Here is a 26735-nt window from a genome sequence, read left to right as displayed (position 1 = left end):
AGAGGGGGTGGGTGTCCGGTGGAATGAAAATCATAGGGGGAAGGAAGGAGGTGCCTTTGAACCAATTTTTACTACCTGGAATTACCTAGCGTGGACACAAACGTGATAAACGTTTTTTTTTTCACTGAGAACCGCGGTTCTTTATCGTACGACACAGGACGACTCGGTGACAACATTCAAGAAATTTTGGCTACAGTATAATTTACTGTAATATAGTTACTGTATAGTGTATCGTTATACTGTTTAATAAACTGCTTAATATATGCAGTATATTCAGTATCTTACACTGTGTCCGAAATTTATTGCATGCTGTGGCGGATTCTGTAGCGAAAGTGTCTTGTCCAATTAGACTGCGTCGTATGGCACGACTACTACTGTACATTTTTAATTTAACTGACCGTACGAACAACTCTCTGGAATGCACCATGATGCATGTATAAATGGCGAACGGACTGGACCTGTGATCTCGCTGGGGAGCTTCTGGGAGTGTCATTTTCGACGACAACACGTCACTTTCCCATTATTTGGTACGGTATCGGCACAGGGCGAACCTATATATATATATATATATATATATATATATATATATATATATACTACTGACAGTGGTTCTGGCACTGTCCAAAAATAACTGTACTCCCATTGAGACATCAGGTGCACCGCTGTGGAGGCTTGAGCGCCTTGCTTTTTTCTAGGGCTGCTTTCACACTTGGATGTAGTTCGAGGTTTCTTGCACAGGATTGGTACTGAATGAAAAAAGTTTTAATCCTTAGAAGCGAACACACTGTGGTATCCGGCTGCTAATGCGTTGCTTTAGATTATTTTATTTCTTCTTGTTTTTTTTTGTTTGTAGTACGTGAGGCCCCCAGCTCGTCCCTGGGGGCCTCACGTACTACATGCTTGTGCGAGCGAATGCCGTTGACGCGCGGCGAAGCATGGACGCAACGCGTGGTGTGATAAATTTTCGTAAGGGAACTTCTTGCGTAGCTTCCCCTGCGTTCTACCTGATGTATTCTACCTGATGTACCGAACGTGGTATAGCCGGACACTGAGCCAGAAACGCTGACGGCCGTATAAGACGATGCGTCCAGCTCCTTGTAATACGAAATATCTCGCAAGTGATATGTTATATCTGAAAGTGATTGCCTGAGAGTATTGTCCTAAATTCGACATCTAGCGACTGTGCTCGCAACTGTCGTTGAGATTTGAGCGTTTTTCGGGGAACAAATTCGCCCAGTGGTTATATTTCTGTCTCAGAGATGTGGCAATATCTTTTCTAAAGCTTCCAATATTGGTTTATAGGACAGTATGAAGGGAAGCACTGGAGACCTGTTCCCGTCTCAGGACTCACAGGCTCAGCGCGGACAACCTGTGACAGCGACATCAGATTATGACGGCCATCGGGCGCCTTCAGAGCCCGCCGACAATCAACTTTCCTTCATGCATCAACAGTCACCTCTTTCACCCGAGCCATCTAAATATACCGGAGGTGAGTCCCTAATAGTAGCATATGACCTGTATGCCAGAAAACGTTATCTTCTGTGATTCATACTAGAGCATTTATTTTTTCAAGCGAAGTTTGTTATGAAGCACATATCTGGGTGGCGTCCATGTACGCAAAAAAGTCCGCCGTTTCACCCGAAATGCGAATCATCGATTGCGATAGCAAATGCGTAGACAGCTATACGAAGTAAGGATAGTAGTTTTATCGGCCGTGTAAACTTGGAAAGTAATTTAACCAGCATAGTGTCAGCGCGCTCAGGCAAACATGAACACATCACACTCGATGACCACGGACACTCGCTGTCAAAACGCTGGCGTGAGGAAGCGCGGCGGCAACAGCGAGCGAAGGGGCCTTCGTGCCGTGTATCGCTTCAAGGCAAACTAAGCGACGATAACGGAGCACGCACAAAGGTATAAGCCGCCGTCGCACCTATACTCAGCCACTGATTTTCATCGGTGCGACGAAGTCGAGAAACTTGAGCGTTCGCCTGGCGAAGAACCGGGCTATGCAGACGACCAAGAAGCTTATTGTCACTTAACTGCACCCTGTTGCACGGAGCTAAATCGGGTGTCGCAGAAGCTAGATTGTCTATTTCATGTCTCATGTACCAGGCCAGTGCAGCAGCCGACCATAACTTCGATGACTTAAGGGCGCGCGCGCATCGACATTGGTACATCAGTTCGCCGAGAGTATTGAGTTGGAACTCGGCCTGTATGGTTGGAAGCGGAGTGAGAGGTGGTAGTCCCGTTCTGGCCCGTATGGCTTCGCGATTAACGGCCTTAAGGCCAGCTCATTCTGTCTTCGTGAAGTGTTGAAACTGGGCTCTGTAGACGAGTCATGGTTGCAGTACGGAACGGACAAGAAGGCGAGCTGTGTCAGTGCGCGCTACGCCAGATTTCTTCGTAATCCGACGTGTCAGCTGCATCGTTTTTTGCGGCTTATTGCTTTGCCTTCTTGACCTATGGTCCTGCAGATCTGGAGGCATTCATTTCAAGGCCGAGTACAAGGAGAGTTGAAGCCTCGAGTAGTGGCTGCTGATGCATATTTAACTGCAGAGGCCGGAGTGCCAGTAGACGGCGTCTATACTTGTTCGCTACTGTCATGTCCTTGTAAATTTCAAGCCCTATCTGAGCACACTTAGTTGTGTATTACGTTCAGGGCCTCTTGAAGCGCTTGTGCTTGGCGCAGGTTTCAGGATGAACTGACCAAACGGTGATTTCATCTGCATACATTATGTATTGCGCGTTACGTATCGTCGCAAGCTTCCAAGCTATAGGAAGGAGGGCGTTAAGGACTGGTGAGAGCGCAGATCCTTGTGGGAAGCCCCGATATGCGACAAACTGACCTGCTGCGTCGCCAGCCACGCGAAGGAAGAAGCTACGAGCGTGCAGGAAAACTTGGACAAATGAGCAGACATGGCTAGGGAACTGAAGCGAATGGAGAATTCGAACAATTGCTTCTTGACTCACATGGTCATACGCTTTGCGAATGTCCATTGCCAGAATAGGGCGAATTTGTCGGCAAGGTAACGATGCCGTTTACAATCGAAGACCATAGGAACCAGCATCAACCTGAAAAAATTGAAGACAGTAGCTTGATATGCTTTTGTGCGCTTCCGCTGCTGCTGCCAGAATGTGAAGACAAACGCTCCGCGCAGCTGCAAGAAAGCAGTGTGCAGGTGGCGCTCACTGTAGGTACCAGTTCTGGAACCTAGAAAGTACCGCATCCCTTTTCTCTTCGCCACCGTGCTGCCGATTGCTCAGCTGCAGAAAGGTGATCACTTTCCGCCTTAGATGGTCCGTGCCGTGCCGGAGCGGGCAAGCAGAAAACGGCATCGCTCGCACACGCCGCGCGTATGAGCCATCGACAAGGTCGGAGTTTTCATTTTGTGTAATTTAGGGCATATGTAACTTTCTTATACTTAAAATAAAACGACAGGAAATGTCCTGGTGCTGCGGTTTCGGGTGCAGCAACCACCGCGAGTCCAGGAAGGCGCTTTTCGCGATACCAATTAAGCGGGAAGAGCGACAGCAAGCGCCGTGCTATCTGGCTGCACCGAATAAAGCGCGACAATTGCACTCCCAACTAGGTGAACATAATGACACCGCAAAGCTGAGAGGCTTTGTGGTATAATCGAACTGCGTAAATGCCATAATGTAATTGAGATGTTTCACGCGTTTGCTTTGTAGACTGCGGTATGCCTTGCGCAAACAAGGCGAGGAGATGCTCAGAAATATGCAGAACCGAGCAGAATGCCAGTCGCCGAGCGTCGGAATGCGGGAGGCTGTGTAAAAAATACATAAATAACATAATGTAGTGAGAAAACCGCTGCAATAAAGATATATCGACCTGCCAATGTAGAATAATAAAATATACATTTTGTCGTGTGTTCTTGTTTATTACGGCTCAAAACAACGGGAACGTGACCTGGATAACTCTTTTAGCATCCATTTCCTTGTACTGCAGTGAGCGACAGTTTATCTTCGTCAAGTCAATCTGTATCAATAGTTGCGAGAGCGGGTAAATCAGTAGCCACGTTCGAAAGCTATTACATCCATGCTTATAAGCGATGCTTGGCAACGCTTGCTACCTTGTCTGCCTAAAAAATTCTGTGTGGAACACGAGCATCTAGTTAAGCGAAACACGGTTTTGTTTGTGGATTTCACATGGCCCATTGCGACAACCATCGTGCCGGTCTTCACAGTAGCAAACATAGAAAACATGAGGAAAAGCTGCTCGCGTTTTTTGCAGCGCGTCGAATGGCTACGAGTTAGCTACGAGGGTAAACCAGTCAATGTAAGCAAACCCGAGTTCACATAGGCTTGCGACGTATAAAATGCTTAAAACATGAGTAATGTTACTTAATTATGCAATTAAGCAATTTAGTATATTCCTTGGATAGCTTCCCAACGAGCACAAAACGTATCGCGAAGAACAAACGAAAGGCCGGCCGCGTAAATAGACCTTAAACTTAACTAGACCACGAAATAGAAACATAAATAGACCATCAGTACTTCCTCCTAATTAATGTCAAATATAGAATATGGTGTAGCCCCGTTCACCTTCTAATCCATACTGCTTTCATCTGTTTCTTAACGTACCGCCTATCATTTTTCGTTCACTAGATCATTGCGGAGCCCTTAACTACTTATCAAGCTTCTTAACCTTGAAGTTTGTCCCGTATGTTAGTATCGGTGAAATGCAATGACTGCACTTTTTTTTCAAGAATAGAGCTAAGGTTCCGGTCATGACTTGGTAATGCTTGCCGTATGCGCCTCAACCCATCGTTATTCCGTAGAATTTATTCCCATAACCTTGGTCCTCTGTGGCTAGTTCGCCTAGATAAATGTACTCTTGCACATATTCTCGGGGCTGACTGCAAATAGCGAATTCTAGTCCTCTCGCCAGGCTGCTGAACATTGCTTTTGTTTTCTGCGTACTGATCCTCAGAAGTACTCTACCAATTTGCCGGCAGAAGTCTTCAATCAAATCATCTTCAATTTACCACTTGCAAGTCATCTCAATCATGGCTGGACAGGACAATGTCATCTGCAAACCGCAGGTTGCTGAGTCGTCGTTGTCGTTCCTCAGTTCTAATCCTTTCCAGTCTAAGAGCTTGAATACTTCTAAGCATGGCAATGGCTAGCATCAGAAAGATTTTCAAGAGTTCGACGAAAGCTCGTCTGGTGAGGTAGCATGCTGTATTTAATAAAAAATTACCGTCACTGACCAAATCAAAAACGGAACTTTTGACTTGCTCAGCGACCGTAATTTTACAGCGAATCTGTATATGGCTAGTTTCCAGTGGATCGATGTCCGTAGGCCAAAAATCCCGAGGATACTGCAATACCAGGCGACCCACGGCGGAAGTTAAGCAGATTTCAAGCACTCCGCCAATTTGCAAACATAAGTTTGATATCTTCGGTCCAAATACAACCCGCATCAGATATTAAGCTGATAAGAACGGATACTACGACCCGCGTCGGCCATGTCTACGTTCGTACCATACACGTGTGCGCCATCCCGCGTATTCAAACTAGAGCCTACCAATCTGAGTGTCTTCTGTCTCCTGACGTCATGCTCTGCGTTGGCTACTTTCCTCAGTTCTGCTCTGACAGTGAAATGGGTAGGCCGCGTGTTACGGTCTATAGAAGAACAGCATGCCTACCAAGAACGATGGCGTGGACAGAAAAGGGAATGGGCATTGCGGCGGTGGAAGGAGACCACCGACGATGAGCGTGCTGCCCGCCAGTACGGCGAGGTGAACGGAAATGCGAACCGACCATTAACCTACACGCGCATCCTACAACGCTATCGCCTTTCACGAAGAACACTATACCGCCGCCTATGAATGAATGAAAAACTTTATTTCATGAGCTTTTCAGCGCATGCGCCGGATGAAAGTGGTTCCCACTTCACGGGAATTCATATGCTGTTCTCGCCGCCTGGCCCCTGGTTACGAGCCAAAGCTGGTCTTCCACGGCGGGGCTGGACAGCAAGATCTTCCATCGCTCTCTAAGGGTTTGGATGGATAGGGGAATCATGTTGAGGTTAGGATTGATGAGGAGTGGTGGGTGTTGTTGGCTAAATTTACATTCTGCTATCATGTGTTGGAGTGTACCTGGCTCGTGACACACCACCTAATAATGCTCTAACGCGAGACGAAGCCGTAATATGGCGAAAAATCCAAACAAACACATATACACATTTGAGTCTCCACCACGCCATACACCCTGCACTGCATTCCTATAAATGCCCAGACTGCGATCAATGCGCTACGCTTTACCATTGGTATGGGCTTGCGCAAGCACACCGCAGCTCACACTCAGAACACACCCCACCACATGGCAATGCTAGGCAGCGCTGTCCAGCTCTGACTCCGCGGACCAGCTCAACCTGGTCAACCGAGCGAGAAGGGCAGCTAAGGCAGCTAAGGCCGCTGGACTCCTGGACTGAGAGGGCCACTCACTGCAGAGCGGAGTAGCTACCTACACTCGTGTGCTCTTTTGTATAAAGTTTATTCTCTGTCTCTCCCTCCATGTGGCCCCGATCCCGCAAATTTGGAACGTTTCACCGGAGCAACGATCAATCGCCACATACACAACTTTGCGGGTAATCCACCTTCACAGAGTGGAATGGCACTCAATTGTTACATTAAATACATTAGAAAGAATGTATCTCCTGGCCTTATCCTGCCTCGACCAGTATTTTCCCGCTTTTCTTTTCTGAATAATTAGGGTAACTGTAGAATCTTCATAGACATTTTCCAAGTTATTCTTGTCTGGTTCCTGACCTCCTTGACTATACAATGTTTCCATGACTGCTGGTATTCCTACTGAATCAAACGCCTTTTCGTAGTTTTGATAGTCGTATATAGAAATGTTGGTTGTACTCGCGTATTTTTCGATTATCTGATTGATGGAATAAGTGAGATCCATTGTAGAAGTTCCCTTTTGAAACCAGCCTGTTTTCTGGGCTGGTTGAGGCCAAGCATTGCCATGATTCTTGGGGAAGTTACCTTTGTGAATATTTTGTTCAATACCGAAAGCGGACTAACACGTCTGTAATTATTCAATTCTTTCACCTATATATCTTTTATTATGCATTAGTATGATGTTGGCGTTCTTCTAACTGTCTGATGCACTTAAATAAAGTACTGAAGCATTGCTAATAAAGGATAGCCACCTTTCGGAGTATAATAACGCCTCCATGTTTAATCAAATAGGCTATTATTCTATCTTCTCTCTCCACTTTTTTTCTGTACGTGTCTTGCAAAGTACTTCTAACCTCGTCGCTAGTTAGACAGGCAACTTGTGTATCCTGTTCATCACTGCGTTCAATCAGTCATACCGTTGCCCTGCATTGGCACTGTATAGTGGTGCGTTTAATTCCTCTTCTGCGTTTACTATATCATCGAAATAACTATGGACATTTCCGTGCTTATCTTTCACTACGTACATCTTGTTCTTTCCCATGCCAAGGTATTGGCTTATCAATTTCACACTGCCCCCATTTTAATGCAATTAGCATGCTAAGGGTACATCAATCACTTTCCGCAGGCTGTCTATAGACAGCCTGCGGAAAGTGCATGGTGTGTGCAAAGTGCATGATGTGCACTGCATGATGTGAAAGTGCATGATGATGATGTACACAGACAGGCACATATACAGGGTGTTTCAGCGAACGCTTTCAAAAATTCCCAACGGTTGCCTGTGGCAGATAGCACAATTCTAGTTTGTGAGCTGGTCTACTCGAAGAGGCGGACATTACTTGCACAAGAAATTCAAACACATAATGGAATAGTTAACAAAAAATTAGTAATTAGGCTTTTCACTACTTAGCTGATGGCCCATATTGCAATATACAAATTGTAGCCGTGGAGTTCGCAAGGCGGATCCACTTCGAACGAATTCGCGGGAGGACACCAGTTTCGAGATATTAATTCCCGAACTTTGCGGAGAAATGCATTGGCATTGCAGTTAGTTTCTTAACTAAACGTCGCTTTATGCATTGAAGCACAAAATTAACTCGAGCGCCAATCCATTTTCCCGCAAAGTTAGGTTGCCTATTTCTTTCTCTAGGTGCCTTATTTTCACCTTCAAATGCAGCTTCCTAAAGTAGCCTAGAAAATGTTTCATTTGTTACCTGTTCTGTTTTAAAGCTCCAAGTTTGCTTCCAAACACTTGCCTGAATTCGTCTTCTTATTTCCCGGGCTGCTTCCTAGTTGCCTGATTCTTCTTTAGTATTCTTGCTCTTTCTCTCTTCAATTTGAGAGATATTGTTGACCGCACTAAGCTGTGATGGTTACTCTTTAATTTATTTAACACGTGTACGTTCTACGCAATGCTGGGCTGGGCACAGATTATGAAATCGAGAAGTGCGAGCAAAATTCAAGTCATCACATTTCGGAAAACTGTACATCGGGCTAAAGCAGCTTAAGCCGTTCCTTAAGTATATTATCTTCCTAAATAATCATACTACATGTTCCTTTCGTGCCAATAATATTTAGACACTACCTTTATATAATTTCTGGGCGCTAACAAAGTTATAATGGTTACGCAGCTATCGCCGAGGGTGAGCCGGTGATGCAAGGTATTATCCAAGAAATTGCGACAAACCATGGCAAGAAAAAAGAAAAGAAGAAGCACAATGCGGAGAAGGATGACAAGAAACCTGCCGAGTCCGCCGAGAACAAGGCGACGAAAGAGGAGCGAGCTCGTCAGCACAAGGCAGTCAGCAAACAGGGAGCCGACGAGGTTATTTCCCTGGGGTCTTCGGACTCATCCCTTGGCAATAAATCGCCCACGTGAGTACACCTACTCCCCGAGGGAACTGACGCTTATAAAGCAAGTTTCAAACAAACCAGACAGCATACAGAATGGCGGAGTGCTTTAGAGATTGCCAGGCACTTCTCGCGATTTTTTTTTTCGAATAGTACATAGTAACTGCGTCTGCCACAAAGCTTCAGAGGATGGGGCGTTCTGAAATTTCGAATACAGCGTCAGACTCAATTTCCTACTGCACTAGACAAGTACAAAAAGAGACGGAACACAAAAAGTTTGAGCCACTTTTATTCACGTTCAGCTCTCACCGAAATATATATATATATTTCACAGATTTAAGCTTTTCTGCTTTCTTCATTAAAGACCTTAGGAATTGAGCAACCAAAGTTCAGCGCACCTTGATGCAGTTTGGCTTAATCGCAGTAGTTTCCGATGGCGCGGTACAGCTTCAAAATTAGCCATATAGAGCTTGGTTTAGCTCCATTGCTTGAAACAACTCTATTTCTGAAATTAAGCCGTAATAAATAAACTGGAACAGACTTTCGTGCTTCCAATTGTATATAAAAAAAAGTTGTCAATCGCAATATATGTAAAGCGGAGTGTGATGTGCTCAATAATTTATGCTGTATAAGACTAGGGAGTCGTTCTACACTTCTGAACATGCCACGTGTCCTGCAGCAGAATTCTCAGTGACTCCTACCTACAAAATCTGAGGCAAAAAATTATGCGTCCTTCATGAACAAATTCCATTTGAAGTTTCAGCTTCACCTTTGATCCGAGGTAAGAGAAGGCAAAAGTTCACTTTTCCGAATGTAAGGTCCGTCCACACTAAAGAAAATAGAAAAACGCGCAGTAGACTGACGTCGCGAAATCCACACTGATACGCATATTGCGTGATGCAGCGGTTACGTGACAACGCGAGTTCCCTCGTTGCGTTTGAGATCTCTAAAATACATGCACTTTTACAGACGTCGCCTTTCACTGTGTCTCGACGGCAGCTAATCGAAGTCGCCATGCAACGGGTATCCCTGACTGCAGTTACCTTATCTTATCTGGTGTGTGTGTGTGTGTGTTTGTGTGCGTGCGCTTTCTGCTAATTTCGACGTAATCCTAACGTGATGCGACCCGACTATATGACTATGTGACGTTTGAATAGGGCGTGCACCTCACAATCATCATCATCAGCTTTTTTTTATGTCCACTGCAGGACGAAGGCCTCTCCCTGCGATCTCCAATTACCACTGTCTTGCGCTAGCGTATTCCAACTTGCGCCTGCAAATTTCCTACATCATCCCATCTGGTTTTCTGCCGACCTCGACGGCGTTTCCCTTCTCCTGGTATCCATTCTGTAAACCTAATGGTCCACCGGTTATCCATCCTACGCATTACATGGCCTGCCCAGCTCCATTTCTTTCGCTTCAATGTCAACTAGAATATCGGCTATCCCCGTTTGTTCTCTGATCCACACCGCTCTCTTCCTGTCTCTTAACGTTACTCCTAAGATATTTCGTTCCATCGCTCTTTGTGCGGTCCATAACTTGTTCTCGAGCTTCTTTGTTAACCTCCAAGTTTCTGCCCCATATGTTAGCACCGGTAGAATGCAATGATTGTACACTTTTCTTTTCAACGACATTGGTAAGCTCCCATTCATGATTTGGCCATGCCTGCCGTATGCACTCCAACCTAATTTTATTCTCCTGTAAATTTCTTTCTCATGATCAGGGTCCCCTGTGAGTAATTGACCTAGATAAACGTACTCCTTTACAGACTCTAGAACCTGACAGGCGATCCTGAATTTAGTTCCTTTGCCAGGCTATTGAACATTATCTTTGTCTTCTGCATATTCATCTTCAACCCAATTCTTACACTTTCTCTATTAAGGTCCTCAATCATTTGTTGTAATTCATCTCCATTGTTGCTGAATAGGACAATGTCATCTGCAAACCGAAGGTTACTGAGATATTCGCCGTTGATCCTCACTCCTAAGCCTTCCCAGTCTAAGAGCTTGAGTACTTCTACGAATGCAGTGAATAGCATTGGAGAGATCGTATCTCCTTGCCTGACCCCTTTCTTGATAGGTAACTTTCTACTTTTCTTGTGGAGAACCAAGGTAGCTTGTAGATGTTTGCTAAGATATTCACGTATGCCTCCTGTACCCCTTGATTACGCAATGCCTCTATGACTGCTGGTATCTCTACTGAATCAAATGCGTTTTCATAATCTATGAAAGCTATATAGAGAAGTTGATTGTACTCCGTAGATTTCTCGATAACCTGATTGATGACATGGATATGATCAATCGTAGAATATCCTTACCTGAAGCCAGCCTGTTCTCTTGGTTGGCTGAAGTGAAGTGTTGCCCTGATTCTATTGGAAATTATCTTGGTGAATATTTTATACACACTGAAAGCAAGCTAATGGGTCTATAATTCTTCAATTATTTAACGTCTCCCTTCTTATGAAATAGTATAATGTTGGCGTTCTTCCAGCTCTCTGGTACACTTGAATTTGTGAGGCATTGCGTATAAAGGGCCGCAAGCTTTTCGAGCATGATATCTGCTCCATCAATTATTAAATCGACTGTTATTACATCTTCTCTAGCAGCTTTTCCCCTGGTCATGTCTTTCAAGGCCCTTATAACTTCATCGCTAGTTATAGAAGGAGCCTCTGTATGCGATTCATCACTATTTCGAATGAAAGTAGCTTCGCTGTTTTGGGCACCATACAGGTCAGTATAGAATTCTTCCACTGCTTTTGCTATATCATCAAAATTGCTGATGATATTACAATGCTTATCTTTCAGTGCATACATCTAGCCTTGTCCTATGCCAAGCTTTCTTTTTACTGATTTAATGCTGCGTTCGTATTTTACGGCTTCCTGAATCTTTCCCACGTTATATTTCAAAAATCCCTTACTTTCTTCTTGTTGATCAGTTTTGACAGTTCAGCGAATTCTATCTGATCTCTTGAGTTGGACATTTTTATGTTTTGTCGTTTCTTTATTAGGTCCTTTGTTTCTTGGGAGAGCTTACCTACTGTTTGCCTTGGTGCTTCACCTCCCGCTTCTATATATTGCTGCTTCTGAGATCAACCTAGTTACGGTTTCATTCATTACCTCTATGTTGTCTTTATCTTCCTTTTCTAAAGCTGCATATTTGTTTGCGAGCCCCCAGCCTGAAGTAGTCTGCTTTTACCCTTACTGCCTCTAGGTTGGCCTGTTTCCTCTTGACTAATTTCACTCTTTCTCTCTTCAAATTGAGAGAAATCCTAGACTTCACTAACCTATCGTCACCGCACTTTACCTTACCTAACACTTCTATATCCTGCACTATGCTTGGATCGGCAGAGAGTATGAAATCTATTTCATTCCTTGTTTCTCCATTAGGGCGTTCACCTACTTCATGTTTAAAATTCAATTTGTGCTAGTCCTATAGCCATGCTGCCCACCGCTTCGTTTACTATCGAGTGCCACTATCGGCCACACTATTTTAACTCAAATATTTGAATCTAGGTCTGATCTCATCAGAAACCACCGAAGGAAAGTGGTTATGGCAGGTATGTGCAAGGAACTAATAGTACTTTTGCACGCCTCCAATATGCGTGACAATTAGTCACGCATAACAAACACGTTTTCTAGGCGTGATGTTGACTGCGTGTAAGGTCTCTAAAGCTTGATCTTATGTAACTTTGTGCAAGCTTAGTTTACGACCGCATTTTGCCCAAATCTGGGCATCCCGTCTTTCAAGCGGTAGCACAGTTTCGTTGTCACACTTGAAAGCGAGCGTTGATTTGTATATGCCGAGTTTCCAGTAGCCGGACCGTTGGCTTCTTTGCAGAAAGACCTCTGTGGAAATTTGCTTTTATTACCAAGGCACCACTTTTCCGAAGTTTTCATAGCTTTAAGTTGTAAGAACGGTGCTTGAAATCTGGTAACAGTGACGTTATCACTCGTGGGTTCACCTTCCAGGTGGCGCCATTATCAAGGAGATACAAACTACACATATATTCCGTAAAAAAACTGTGAAGGTGTGACTACCAGCCCCACAGTAATTTCAACAAGAAAGGCCGACCACTTACAACGCCTTGTTTAGTTACAACAGTTTAGTGTCACCTCCACCCCGTTTTCTATATTGTATATGCAGCACTGTGAACAGAAAAAAGTGTTCAATATGTTTTTTGTATGCTGGTACAAGAACTAATCTTTTATGCTGTGTCATGAACAGTGACTATCGACACTCTCTGCAAGGAAAAGTAAACGCATAAATTTCAGAAAAGACAACGATGAGTACAATGGTGCTATGTAATGCAACCTTGATGCACTGATTAATGTTGCTAACTGTAAAATTTGACGGGATGAGCAAATCTCCGAACTAAATTGTTCTGTGGCTTCTTCGATTTTCTTCTCTGCTTCATAATAACGCTAACAAATGTGATCAGCTGTCTGAACACAGTTCAATACGGAATATCTAAGGTAACGTGTCAAAAGATCTAAGAATCGTTGTGTCAATCATGTTCTAAGAATTATGTTGTATGAAACCACGTTCTTTCGACGCTTCTTCAGTACAATTTAACGACTTGTAATCGTATGGTAGTGCATACGATGCCTCTTTTGGCCATCACCTATGCAAATACCAGGCATGTTCTTTGGCTGCGGCTGAAGCTGTGAAAAAAGTATTTGGCAGTGTTTGCCGAGGTTTGGTTATATATGTACGAGGGGGGATGAAAAAAAAAGCCCGACTGTCTCCAATAGAGAACAAGATTATTTCATCTGGGAAATAATTACCTTGTTTCCTTCAAAATGTTCTCCAGTGGAGTGAATATACTTGTGTAGCTTTTACTACCAACTTTAGATCAAGTCTGAAGTTTCTCAAGCTTCATGCTGTTGAGCGGTCTCTTCGAAGTTGTCTTCACGTTGTTGAATTTTGTTGAATTTTCTTCATTAAAAATCACACTAATCGCACGGAGCACACTGCGATAAATGAGGTGCGTAAGGAACGCGGGCCGTTTCGTTTCAAATAACTTTCAATGCGAATTTTTAAATCCTGTCACAAAATCAAGCAAGCTTTCTTTGATTTGATTTTTGTTGTCTGGGAGCAAGGGTGAGCTAAAGACTGTGACAACGCGGCTCATGCGCAAATCCACGCTCAAAATTTGAAATCCACTCACAAGAGCCTAAACTCATATCTGCAGCCTCTGAATTCTTGTCAGTTGTGTAGCAAGGCCTCTCGTTCTTTTTTTATTGAACCTTTTTGACACTCTCGTAGGTACGACTTCTTGAAGGCCGACCGAAAGAGAATGATGACCTTTAACGCACGTTGCAACTCTTTGAACCCTTCAACACACTCAAAAACTCGTGTAAGGCTTATTACCGCTTTCGTAAACGTAGTTTGAACAATTTGAACTTCGTTGGGTAGCCTTTTTTTCAAAGAGAAATAAAAATCTAAAGGACGTTTTCGCCAACTAAGAAAAGGCGTCGCTATTTCGAGAGCACTTGGTACAACTGCGGTCGTACAACTCAACTCCAGTTGACATCTACGTCAAGCAAGCTTGGTTTGCCAGTGAATTGTTATCAATCGTGTAAGTGAACTGCAGTGAAGGGGTAATGATTTTGTGATGTGTGTATCCTATGGTTGCGTTTTGATATATATATATATTGTAGTGAAGAAGATGGACGATGCAGTGGGGCATCGTTACCAGCGCTGTCTAGTGGGTCAGTCTCTCCAGCGCATCGCTCGGACTACGTCGCTCGCGCTCTCGGTTCCCTGAACTGATCGAACGGTCAGCCCTAACGCTTGCGTTTAATAAACGCCTTTACAAGTGGTGGAGAGTGCTACGCTCCAACGCATCCTGGAGCTCCGATCCCGTACCCTCTCTTCAACCATGTCTCGGGACGAATCTCAGCCGACGACCCAGCAAACGCCTCCTACACCCTCCGTCGTGTGCTCTGGTCTCCCTCGCCACAAGGATCCTCCTGTTTTCAGCGGCACAGACGACAACGACGTGGAGGACTGGCTGTCCACGTACGAGCGTACGTACGTGCGCGTCTACGTACGTGCACGTCTACGTACGCGTGGACGCGACGATGTCGGAATCAGATCGAATCAGAAACGTTATGAAGGGAATCGAGGACGCCGCTTTCAACATGCTACTCGCCAAGAACCCACAATCCGTCACAGAGATTGTTACGTTATGCCAAAGTTACGAGGAGCTACGCAGGCAGCGCTCCTTGACTCGTCGGTCTTCCTCACGCGACGAACACATCGCTGGTCTGGCTACCACCTTCGACCAGACCACAGTGCTTGCGGAAATGAAAGCATTCATTCGGGAGGAAGTAGCGCGCCAACTCTCCTTGGTACCCTTCGCTCAGCCGCCGCATGTGCCACAGCCCGCTTCGACTATCGTGCCTCCGCTCCGCCGCGCCATCGAGCAAGAAATCGCCGACGTATTGCCCAACCAACGCCACCATGTTCCTGCGCCTGTGCCACTGAGCTACACCGAGGTCGTGGCTCCACCCCAACAGTCTCTGGCACCAGCACCGCTCAGCTACGCTGACGTCGTCGCGAGGCCCCACCCACTCTCTGCGCCTGTGCCACTCACTTATGCCGACGTCGTGGCTCGGCCACCAGCGCAGCCCGCTATACAGTCATATCACCAGCCGTTCCATACAGGGCGTGCTCCGACGTGGGCGGGACCAGCCACAGCGAACCGGTGGCGTACGTCTGACAACCGGCCTATATGCTTTGCCTGCGGCTACGCCGGTCACGTGGCTCGTTTCTGTAATCGTGTGCAGCCGCCCAGCGTCGCATCCTCCATGCCAAACCGTTCGCCCCGTCCATCTTACGACCCCCCTTCTTGTGTGTCACCGACATACCGCCCGCCGCCGAACACCCGCCGTTCCTCATCTCCTCGCCGGCGCTCGTTATCGCCGATGCGGCCTCGTGCCGCCCCTCGGGATGAGGAAAACTGACAGTCGCAGTCCACGAGGCAAGGGCTGCGTTAACGTCGAAGTACACAAGTCCTCATTGCAGCCCTTCCAATGTGATAGACGTGTTTGTCGACGGTGTCCGCGCGTCTGCACTCGTCGACACAGGCGCAGCCGTATGTGTTATGGACGCTACACTTTGCCGCTTACTTCGGAAAGTCACGACGCCCCTGTCCGGACTATCCCTTCGCACAGCCAGTGCTCAGCATATTCGACCCTTGGCGTCTTGCACTGCTCGTGTAGAAATTCAGGACGTTGTCTCCGCTATAGAATTCTTGATCCTTTCCTCCTGCTCTCACGATGTCATCCTCGGCTGGGATTTTCTCTCGCGCCACAATGCCGTTATTGATTGCGCTCGAGCCGAAATAGAACTATCGCCGCTGCTAGATTTGACGCCCACTGACGCTCCGCCGCTTCCCAGGAAACTGATTGTCGAAGCCGACACTCAGGTTGCCCCCAACGCCTCAATGATCGTGTCTATGTACTGCAGTGGCCTCTCGGACGCCATTGCATTACTTTCACCGTCTGGCCGTTTCCTCGCACGGAAGGGCCTGTTGCTACCGTTTGCGACCGTGGACATCAACAATGGCACTAGCACAATTTTCGTTTGTAACCCGTGCCCATACCCTGTCATGCTGCTCCGAGGAGAATGTGTTGGTACCGTGGAAGCCATCGACGACGTGCAAGTTATCGACGTGACCGACTACCCGAATTGCGCCACCTACCGTACCCTCAGTGCTGTTTCTACATCTGACGCATTGCCCAGAGATGTATTTGGTTCTTCCATCGCTGGAACCCTTACAGCGGCCCAGCGTTCCCAGCTGCTGTCCCTCTTGGAAGAATTTCGTTCCTCTTTCGACGTGGGGCAAGCTTCCTTGGGTCGGACTTCAACTGTAACGCACCACATCGACACTGGCTCTCACCCACCATTGCGACAACGCCCGTATCGCGTATCAGCCAGCGAACGTCGTGTGATTAACGAGCAAGTCGACGACATGCTTCGGCGCGAAGTAATTCGACCCTCGAAAAGTCCATGGGCTTCTCCTGTCGTACTTGTTACAAAGAAGGACGGCTCCGTAAGGTTTTGCGTCGATTATCGCCGGCTGAACAAGATCACTCGCAAGGACGTCTATCCCCTGCCACGCATAGACGACGCAATTGACTGCCTGCAAGGAGCCGAGTTCTTTTCATCTCTGGATTTGCGCTCCGGGTATTGGCAAGTGCCTATGGAAGAAGTCGATCGACCGAAAACAGCCTTTATCACGCCCGACGGCTTGTACGAGTTTAACGTCATGCCTTTTGGACTCTGTAATGCGCCCGCGACATTCGAGCGCATGATGGACACAGTTCTGCGAGGCTTAAAGTGGCACACATGTTTATGCTATCTTGACGACATTGTAGTTTTCGCGCCCGACTTCCCCACGCACCTCGAACGCCTCCGGCGTGTTTTGACGTGTTTATCGAACGCCGGCCTACAATTAAACATCAAGAAGTGCCGATTTGCTGCACGGCAACTCACGATACTTGGCTATGTCGTATCCAAGGACGGAATTCTCCCCGACCCCGACAAACTTCGCGCCGTTGCCGAATTCCCCAAGCCAACGTCCATCAAAGAATTGCGCAGTTTTATCGGTCTATGCTCATACTTCAGACGCTTCATTCGGAATTTCGCCGCCATCATATCGCCCCTGACGAAACTCCTAGGGAGCAACGGGCTCCTCACCTCGTGGTCATCAGAGTGCGACGAGGCGTTCACGAGCCTTCGTCGTTTGCTGACTTCCCCGCCAATTTTGCGCCACTACGACCCGACGGCCCCTACGGAGGTCCACACAGATGCCAGCGGTGTTGGCCTTGGCGCTGTCCTCGCGCAACGCAAGCAAGGGTTCCCTGAGTATATCGTCGCTTATGCCAGCCGAACACTTACGAAAGCCGAGAGCAATTACACCGTGACAGAAAAAGAATGTCTCGCGATCATCTGGGCTCTTACTAAGTTCCGGCCATATTTGTATGGCCGCCCATTTGATGTCATCACGGACCACCACGCACTATGTTGGCTGGCATCATTGAAAGATCCGTCCGGCCGTCTTGCACGTTGGGCACTTCGCCTGCAAGACTACGACATCCGCGTACTCTACCGCAGCGGACGACAGCCCTCGGACGCCGATGCCCTCTCGCGCTCTCCCTTGGCTGACAACAATATATCTCAGTTGACTGTGTCTTCCATCGACCTTCGCACCATCGCTTCCGAGCAGCGCAAGGACCCCTGGATTGCGTCGCTTATAGGCTGGCTCTCTGATCCATCAACCAGGTCAACAACCTGCGCGTTGCGCCGTCAAGCTCACCATTTCGCCATTCGCGACGACCTGCTTCACCGGCGCAATTACAGCTCCGACGGCCGCCAGTGGTTGTTAGTAGTGCCTCGCAGCCTGCGTTCCGAAATATGCGCAGCTTTCCACGCCGATCCCCAGTGTGCCCACTCTGGCGTTTTCAAGACTTACCAGCGCCTTCAACAGCGGTACTACTGGCGAGGGATGTACAGCTACGTTCAAAAGTTCGTACGCTCTTGTCCCGATTGCCAGCGCCGGAAATCTTCACCTCGCCTCTCTCCAGCTGGGCTGCAACCTTTACCTTGCCCCACCCGGCCCTTTGGGCGCGTCGGTATAGATTTGTACGGGCCCCTTCCCATGACATCGGCTGGAAACCGCTGGGCCATTGTGGCGGTTGACCACCTTACGCGATACGCTGAAACTGCGGCGCTTCCGGCAGCTACAGCGCGTGACGTTGCCTCCTTCCTGCTTCGTCGATTCATCCTACGTCATGGGCCACCCCAGGAGCTGCTCAGTGACCGCGGACGTGTCTTCCTCTCCGAAGTAGTTGAAGCTATTCTCAAAGAGTGCCACGTTGTTCATCGCACAACAACGGCGTACCATCCTCAAACCAATGGACTCACGGAACGGTTCAACCGTACGCTCGGCGACATGCTCTCAATGTACGTTTCCTCCGACCACACAAACTGGGACGCCATTCTGCCCTTCGTCACCTACGCGTACAATACCGCTACGCAGAGCACTACTGGTTTTTCGCCATATTTCTTATTGTATGGCCGGCACCCATCGCACACCATCGACACAATGCTACCATACCGGCCCGACGCATCTGAATGTGAGCCCATTTCTGATACGGTGAGACATGCCGAAGAGTGCCGGGACCTCGCCCGGGCTTTTACCTCCAATGACCAAGAGCGCCAGAAGAAAACTCGCGGTGACACCACCTCTGCGCCCACCTTTCTTCCTGGAGCGCTTGTGTGGCTCTCAATTCCTTCCGCTGCACCTGGTCTGTCCTCCAAGTTAATGCCTAAGTATGGAGGCCCCTACCGCATCGTCGAGCGTACATCACCCGTCAACTATGTGATTGAGCCCGTTGAACCATCTTCCGACATGCGCCGTCGCGGACGCGACATTGTCAACGTCGAGCGCCTCAAGCCGTATTATGATCCCCTAATAGTGACGAACTGTTAGGTCGCCGGACGGCTCCCTTTTTCGTCCGCGGGGTAATTGTAGTGAAGAAGATGGACGATGCAGTGGGGCATCGTTACCAGCGCTGTCTAGTGGGTCAGTCTCTCCAGCGCATCGCTCGGGCTACGTCGCTCGCGCTCTCGGTTCCCTGAACTGATCGAACGGTCAGCCCTAACGCTTGCGTTTAATAAACGCCTTTACAATATATATATATATATATATATATATATATATATATATATATATATATATATATGGGGCACATATTCAGTGCGCTGGGTATGTGTGTCTCAGAAATTCGCAAGCGCCTAGGGCGGAGCGAGCGCAATTATATCGTACTGCGGGCAACTCGAATGAACCCTTGCACTATTCCAAGTCTAGCTGTATATGTGTACGTAAATACGTATGCTGAAGTGAATACTCATATTTTAACCAACCGACACGGGTGATTCGTACGTGCACGCCTTTTATTCAAAATCAAAATGTCAGTGGGTAGATATTAGGGAAGTTGCCGTCAGTGGCACCTCTCAGCGTTCTTTTTCTTTGTTTCATGAGAGGCCAGATACACGTTTCAACAAACTGTGGTGAACTCCTCAAGAATTCTTCGTGTCAAAATGACGAGGAATAGTGAACCTTGTTTGAGTGAAGGTAAATTTTACCTTTACATTGGCCCGGGTGGCATGGGTCTTCCCTTGGTATCTGTTCAGGTCTGGTGGGGGTAGCAGTTCGGACCAAGAGGAGGAGGAGGACGGAGAGGAGGGAGCCCCGGAGACGGCGTACGGGGGAGCTTCGGCTCGATATGCCCGACATTGCTGCCTGCTGCTGCTCATTGTGTTCCTGGCGTGCGTCATCATCGGGAACGTCGCTTACACCGTCTCGCCCAGGAGGTTCTCCAATTTTCTTTGTGAGGACCTCGCGCTGCGGGACACGATTGATGTCTATAGCGAAGCGTTGCGCCTCCAGCACTCCCGTGACAAAAACTCAATCTGTCGGTGGAGACGGCAAAATTTCAATAGCACGGATCAACGAAACACGAGACAAGGCTCGTTCTACATACGAGGCCTTTACATTGTACGAATTTTCTGATGTAGGCGTGCGCGGTCAACATCAACAGTGCCTGAAATATGTGTGGAAATATAGATGCTCTAAACTAAGGTCTAGAGGTGATCGTATTTTGCTACCCGTTGGCGTGAATCCCCTTTGCTATAGGGTTCACCGCTATAAGCATGCCCGCACTATGTGCATAATACTTCCGAACTCTTGCGTGGCACATAATAAATAATACAAATTAAATTATAAACCACGATCTGATTATAAGTCGCATAACTTGGACCACCTGTGGTTCGTTAAGTGCACCTAATCCTATAAGTATGGGAGCGTTTTTGCATTTCCCTCCCATGCAAATGCGGCCGCTGCAGCCTGTATTGAACTTGTGACCTCTCTTGATTCATATAAGTAGCAGAATTGTGAAGGAGATACATCTTCTTGAAAAAAAAGTAAAATGCTATGCATTCATAATTATGTGATCGAATGGTATCCTTATAAAAACTTCTGTGTTCCCAGGATTCAGAGGCATTGTTAGGTGGCTTGTTTTCTTAGAGAATTTAGGTTAATAAAACATAACAGTGAGGCAAATGATAGCACTCCGAGGACATTTATCTACTTTTTATTTTTGTATGTGCTTCAAACTTCTTTCTCTGTGCATGAGATGGTGAAATAGTGATAACAGAAAGATAGTGAATAACATTTGTTATAAATGAATGCATACAACAGTGCAACGAAGCAATAAAATATACAGCCAACTACATAAATCGGTAGCAGGGCGCAGTTACTGTCCGTAGCCTAGATCATGTAATTTTACTATTTTAATATTTGAATTTCTTTAACATATTAATACCTGCTCGTTATCTTGCTCGGGACGTCGAACGTCCTCTGACAATGTTGATAAATTTTCCTGAGCCACGTATGCTAGATTGTAAGTCTGTTTATGATATCATGATAAAATATGCGAAATACGTGAAAGACATTAGTATAGTGATAGAAGTCGTGTCTTGTATATATATATAAAAGTTCGAATATGAGAATTTGACATGACGACGCCCAATTTCAGTTATTTAATCTAAACTGTTTTAGAATCATATCCGTAGAAACGTATTGCTCAACAAGCTTTCTACCCACACTTATTCCCAGGATAAACATGGCTCCCGTTACAAGCCTTGCACCAAGTCTCAGTGGCGCACTAGCCAGGTTATAGTGCTTTTCAACACTTTCGTGAACACTAAAACATCTCGAATTACACTGCAGGTAGCCTGGGTATCTTCAAACCGGATAACCTAGCAAGCGTCAACCTATCCCTCATCGACGATGGCAGCGAACTAGGACTTCCATTAGAAGACAGCGCATCTGGCCGAAGCATCTTCGACGTCCATCACGAAGTGACTGACGAACCATTCATTAACGAAGCGCAGACCGATCAAATCGACGAGTACGTGGAGACAACCGGTGACACGTTAAACGCCACCACGCGCGGCAATGCGTCCATTGTCTGCAATCTAACTATAACTGACGCTACTGGGATGTTCACTTCCACCGACGATGCCATACGAAGATTTCTAAATTTTGATGACGACGCTGAGCAGGCTGACTCCAATGATGAAGAGGAATCTTTTAAAGCCATTGACTTCGGGAGTTTTCTCGACACCGATGTGGTTGAGAAGCGATCCACGAGAAATACGGCTTCTCCATTTGCTCCACAAGATAAGCTTGAAAGGGCACCTAGTAAGCTGGCAATGACTCATTCGGCTCTGCAAGACCTGCTTGCGCGCTTTGCGCAGCCGCGTTCGTATTACGCCACCGAGACGTGGCCAGCGCGACAGGCGACTTTCACTACAGACAACTTCCTAGAGGTTGCCACCTCTGTAGCGGAACGAAGTGCGGTTACTCTGGGGGAATATTGGGTGCCGTCCATCCCGGTTGGCAACACGCGACCTAGGTTTTTTGAAAAGGCATTTAAGTATCAGGGAAGAACGGATCCTCCGGCAATATTTCACCTGAATAAGATTCTAGCGAAACAATATGTTTTTCTGAAAAATCTCACCGAGACCACTCGAGATCCGAATATTTGAGTACCTGTATCGTACCTCATTGAGCGACTGAATTATCAGTGCTTTATAATTACATATATGCATGTGCATTTAGATAACCGTGCGAACTACAAGGACTGAAATTGTGTCGGTGTGTGGGAGTTACTTTTCTGTTTTATAATATAATACAATGTTTTACTCGTGCTTATGATTGTTTTCAGTCAAAGCTAGGATGGTTTTTCAAGTCAGAACCTTACGTATTTTTTCACTTTCTTAGGTATTTTTATTAAACGGCAATGATGACAGCATAGATTATTCATAAGCTATTTATTTTTTCAAGAAAATTGGAGACAATAAGTGGATTGTGCCGAAACATTTAGGTTCCTTGTACGTGACTTCCTTGTGCGTGGTAACCTGTATGATAAACTTGCATTATAGTACGTGCCTATTATTATGCACCAATAACAGTGTGTCATGATTCTTCTGCCCCTTCTGCTACAATTATTGTGCACTGTAATGGAACCTTTCTCGCGTCCGTGCTAAATGGCGCCTATAGCCCGTTTCGCGAAAGGAAAGAATCTGCAATGCAGGGGTCACCTAGTCTAAGGCTGTCACTGGAACGTCCACACTAACCATAGTTGATCCACATCAGGAACAGCATCAGCGTGAGTAAGGACCACTAAAGCCTCGCCATGAATTCGAAATACTATCCTAAACTGATGCTGGATTATGGACAAGCATTAGTCATGTCATGCAGACGCCAAAGACTCAAGACACTGCCGCTTGTTGCCGCGGAGCCTGTCCGCACTGCCAACTATATATATATATATATATATATATATATATATATATATATATATATATATCGGTAGCAGGGTCCAGTTACTGTCGGTAGCCCAGATCATGTGATATTACTATATTGTTATTTGAATTTCTTTAATATCTGAATACCTGTTCGTTATCTTGGTCGGGACGTCCAGCGTCCTCTGACCATGTTGACAAATTTTCCTGAGCCACATATGCTAGATTGTAAGTATGTTTATGATATCGTATTAAATTATGCGAAATACATTTATTTTCGTACTTGAAAGACATTAGTATAGTGATATAAATCGTTTCTTCTATATATTTAACAAACGATCGAATATTGCAGTTTGACATGACGACAGCCCAATTTCAGTTATTTAATCTAACCTGCATCTAAACTGTATCTAAACTGTACGTATGCTAGATTGCAACTGTTTATGATATCATGACACAATATGCGAAATTCATACATTTTTGCAGTTGAAAACATAGTTTGATGTGTATAATCACTAGCTCTCATACGAAAGCTAGTGATTATACAGCTTGAACGCCTGCTCGTTATGCATTGGTGCTGCTAACAACGTTTAGGAAACACCACTATAAGAAAGCCGAAATTCTGTATGAGAGGCAGTTTCAGAATTTTGCCGAATACTGAAAGCCTACTGCAGAATTTCATCTCCATTAGTATTGTCTCTCTTTGGCTTGAAACCATGTGGTGACTCACTTGTTCTGTCGTGCACTTGAGACAGCGCAGCGGCTACTCGTTACTCAAGAGTCAATTTTGAGTAACTTCTCATTATCAACTACTTCATTACGAGACCTAGTGATTATTCAACTTGAATGCCTGCTCGTTATGCAATTCCGGCTGCTAACAACGTTTAGCAAACAGCCCTACAAGATAACCAAAACCCAGCAAGGGTCTGCGCAAGTTACCAGCCGCACATTAGGCGACAGCTCGGCCGGAAAACTGTACCACGCGTCGCTCTAACCTACTTTAGTGGCTTCCGTGTCAATAAAGAGTTTAATGTTGTCCTTAAACGTGTTAGCGTCGGCGGAACGGCGGCTTTCCGGATAGGTTTGCTGCATTATCAATGCTGGTTGCAAAATTTTGCGAGGCACAGTTTAATCGAACAACGCACAAAGCCGCAGCGACCTACCACATTCTACGTGACCGCGTGTGTAAATTTTGGTACTGACATTATCAACGTTATCATTATCAACGTTTTTCCACGGCTAGAACACTCACGCGAAACATTCTTCAAGCGCATTGTAGTTGAACAAAACGTCAGGTGTCGCTACCAGCTTTGCTACTGTACAACTCCTGGTTGTTAAAAAAGTAGCGACAATTGCCGGCAGCATCTTGTTGCTTGTGCCGAAAGAAAAGGACTTAAATCGCCCGTGCCTGATGTGCCGCGTTATATGAGGCAGCTATGTGACATTGGCGGGAAATCCGCAGGATCGGCGTCTCTTTGAGAGCCGTCCACTCCTAGCTTTTTCTTTCCCTTTGTGCGAACAAACCGAGAAGAGTCCAAGAACGGAGAAAGGGCAGGTCGCCACATGCCGGTCTGTGTACCTTTACGTTTTTGGAAGCTTGTATAGACGTTTACTGATTAGGTAGGCGAGAGGGTTATCGATTGCGTGCGCGGCGCGCGTTGCTTGCTAGCTGCTATTGGCCCACACAAGGGGGCGCACTGATTTATCGTCCAATCGCGCAGCACGGCGGCGAGCTAGAGGCATTTCGATGATTTTTGAACACCCAGGGACCTTATGCTACTGTACTGTCATCCACAGCTCCTGCAACGCTGTAGTCTGTGAACAGGATAAAGTTTACGTACAAACTAACAGTCAATTTTATTGGGGCGCCAGGTCTAATTATGTGCATATGAACTAGCCATACAAACTCCATTGCTGGCACTCTACCTGCCCGATCTATGCAGTCAGAGGTGTACGAAAAATTCAGACAAATATATCCGAGGCAATGTCATGAAAGACTGCGGATAAATTCCTTCCAAAACTATGTACTTAGGCGTATCATTCGTATGCCCATAGCAGCCACATATACGCAGTTCGATGCAGTTCGAAGATTTTTGCCAATTACAAAAGTAGCTGAGGTTCAGGTTGTATTGTATAGATAAGCATACGCGCTGGAAACGCGGCCTCTGAAAACGTTATATTACCAGGATCTCGTAAATGATGGCGGCTTTAGAATGAAAAAAAAGAAAGTGTGGGTCCTGCTTACGTAGCCCTTTGGGACTTCCAACATATCAGAAACACAAAATAAGACCAAAATTTAATTGCGGCTATGGCGTGACAATGTTTACAAAAATAAATGCATGTCCACCAATTGATGCACTAAAGATGGTGCAATGTGCCATTATTGCGCGCCATTTTTGCATTATTTTTATTATTTTCTTCGTACCATTGTCAGACCTTAAATTTTTTTCCTGGATGCTCGATTCCATTTATTAATGTCGTTTTTTTTTCATTTCCTTTTTTTTACGTGGATGTACACAGTTGCAATTGTTTAACAATAACCCGAAAGCGTCCACTGCACGGCGTGTCAGCAGCCTTGTAGCAGCGTGGGGCGCCGAGATTGGCGACTTTATGCGTGGCTGTGCAAGACGAATTCCTGCTCCAATGCATTCTGCTGAACTGTTCGCTTCAGGAGTGCCTCTCGCCGCTAGAAGTCCGCTGACTGGCCGTGCGGTCGACGATCACGCTATATTTAAAAAAAAAGTTGCAATGGTGTGCGTCGACGTTGTATTCTTTGGCATCGGCTTCGGTTTACACACCTTTGTCTTGTTTTTTGTTTTTTTGACCAACACACCAGGTGGCCCCATCACAGAGATAGTGCGGTATATGATGCAATGAGGTTAATATTCAACTATATTGGCACTAATTACGTCCGTAACGTGAATTTTTCGAACTCCGCTACTTATTCCCACTTCTTCTCTTGTTGGGACCTACATTCTGATGCCTTTTACCACTCGCCACGATGCTCTGGAGGCGTGAAACCAAGCGGCCACATAGATACCCAGATCCCACTTAGGCCAAACCCATGTGAAGTCACCAAAGAGGACCTTATCTTCAAAAGTACTTAGGCCCAGAACAATGTAAATCGCTGTAAGTAATTTTTTCACTAGGCAGGAAAAAAACGGCCGATTACATTTAGAAACGCGCTACAGATTTTCGCGATCAACGCATCCCGTAACCTGCCCGAAGTCGTCATCAGCCATTTTGGCATACCTTTCAGAGCGGTGGTAAGTATCATTCGGTAATGGTATTATCGAGCGATTACGTTCGGTGATACTCATGTTCACGAGGCTCGACATCGAATGCGTCGAATTTTCCTGGCACCAATCGAAAATAAAGATCACCATTGTCACAGCGCCAGAAAGGTAGTCCGTATACCTGTAAGCCGACGCGTACAGTACTGAGTGGCGAAAATTTTGGAAATAGTGATCGCACCTATGACAGCGTGATGGCTAGAGTAGCGACAGCTTCTACGTGGTGATACAGCCGATGCTGATCACAGACCAAATTGCGGAGAGGCAAGAAACG

At 46.2% G+C, this 26735-nt stretch overlaps 1 protein-coding gene and 1 pseudogene across 1 annotated transcript in view; one reads left to right on the top strand and one right to left on the bottom strand.

The window, feature by feature from the left end:
* LOC125947680 (serine/arginine repetitive matrix protein 1-like) overlaps positions 1-26045 on the top strand; it is a 45117-nt gene extending 19072 nt beyond the window's left edge. The window contains exons 4-8 of the mRNA XM_049672897.1: positions 1303-1489; positions 8567-8810; positions 19992-20188; positions 21589-21786; positions 26005-26045. Coding sequence (XP_049528854.1) covers positions 1303-1489; positions 8567-8810; positions 19992-20188; positions 21589-21786; positions 26005-26045 — 867 coding nt within the window. The remainder of the gene's footprint in view (positions 1-1302; positions 1490-8566; positions 8811-19991; positions 20189-21588; positions 21787-26004) is intronic.
* Positions 5318-5494, bottom strand: LOC119462929 (U2 spliceosomal RNA; annotated as a pseudogene).
* Positions 26046-26735: the final 690 nt, after the last annotated feature.

This window comes from Dermacentor silvarum, chromosome 8, assembly GCF_013339745.2.
Source record: "Dermacentor silvarum isolate Dsil-2018 chromosome 8, BIME_Dsil_1.4, whole genome shotgun sequence".
Taxonomy (NCBI): Eukaryota; Metazoa; Arthropoda; class Arachnida; order Ixodida; family Ixodidae; genus Dermacentor; species Dermacentor silvarum.
This window is presented reverse-complemented; position numbering and strand designations above follow the sequence as displayed.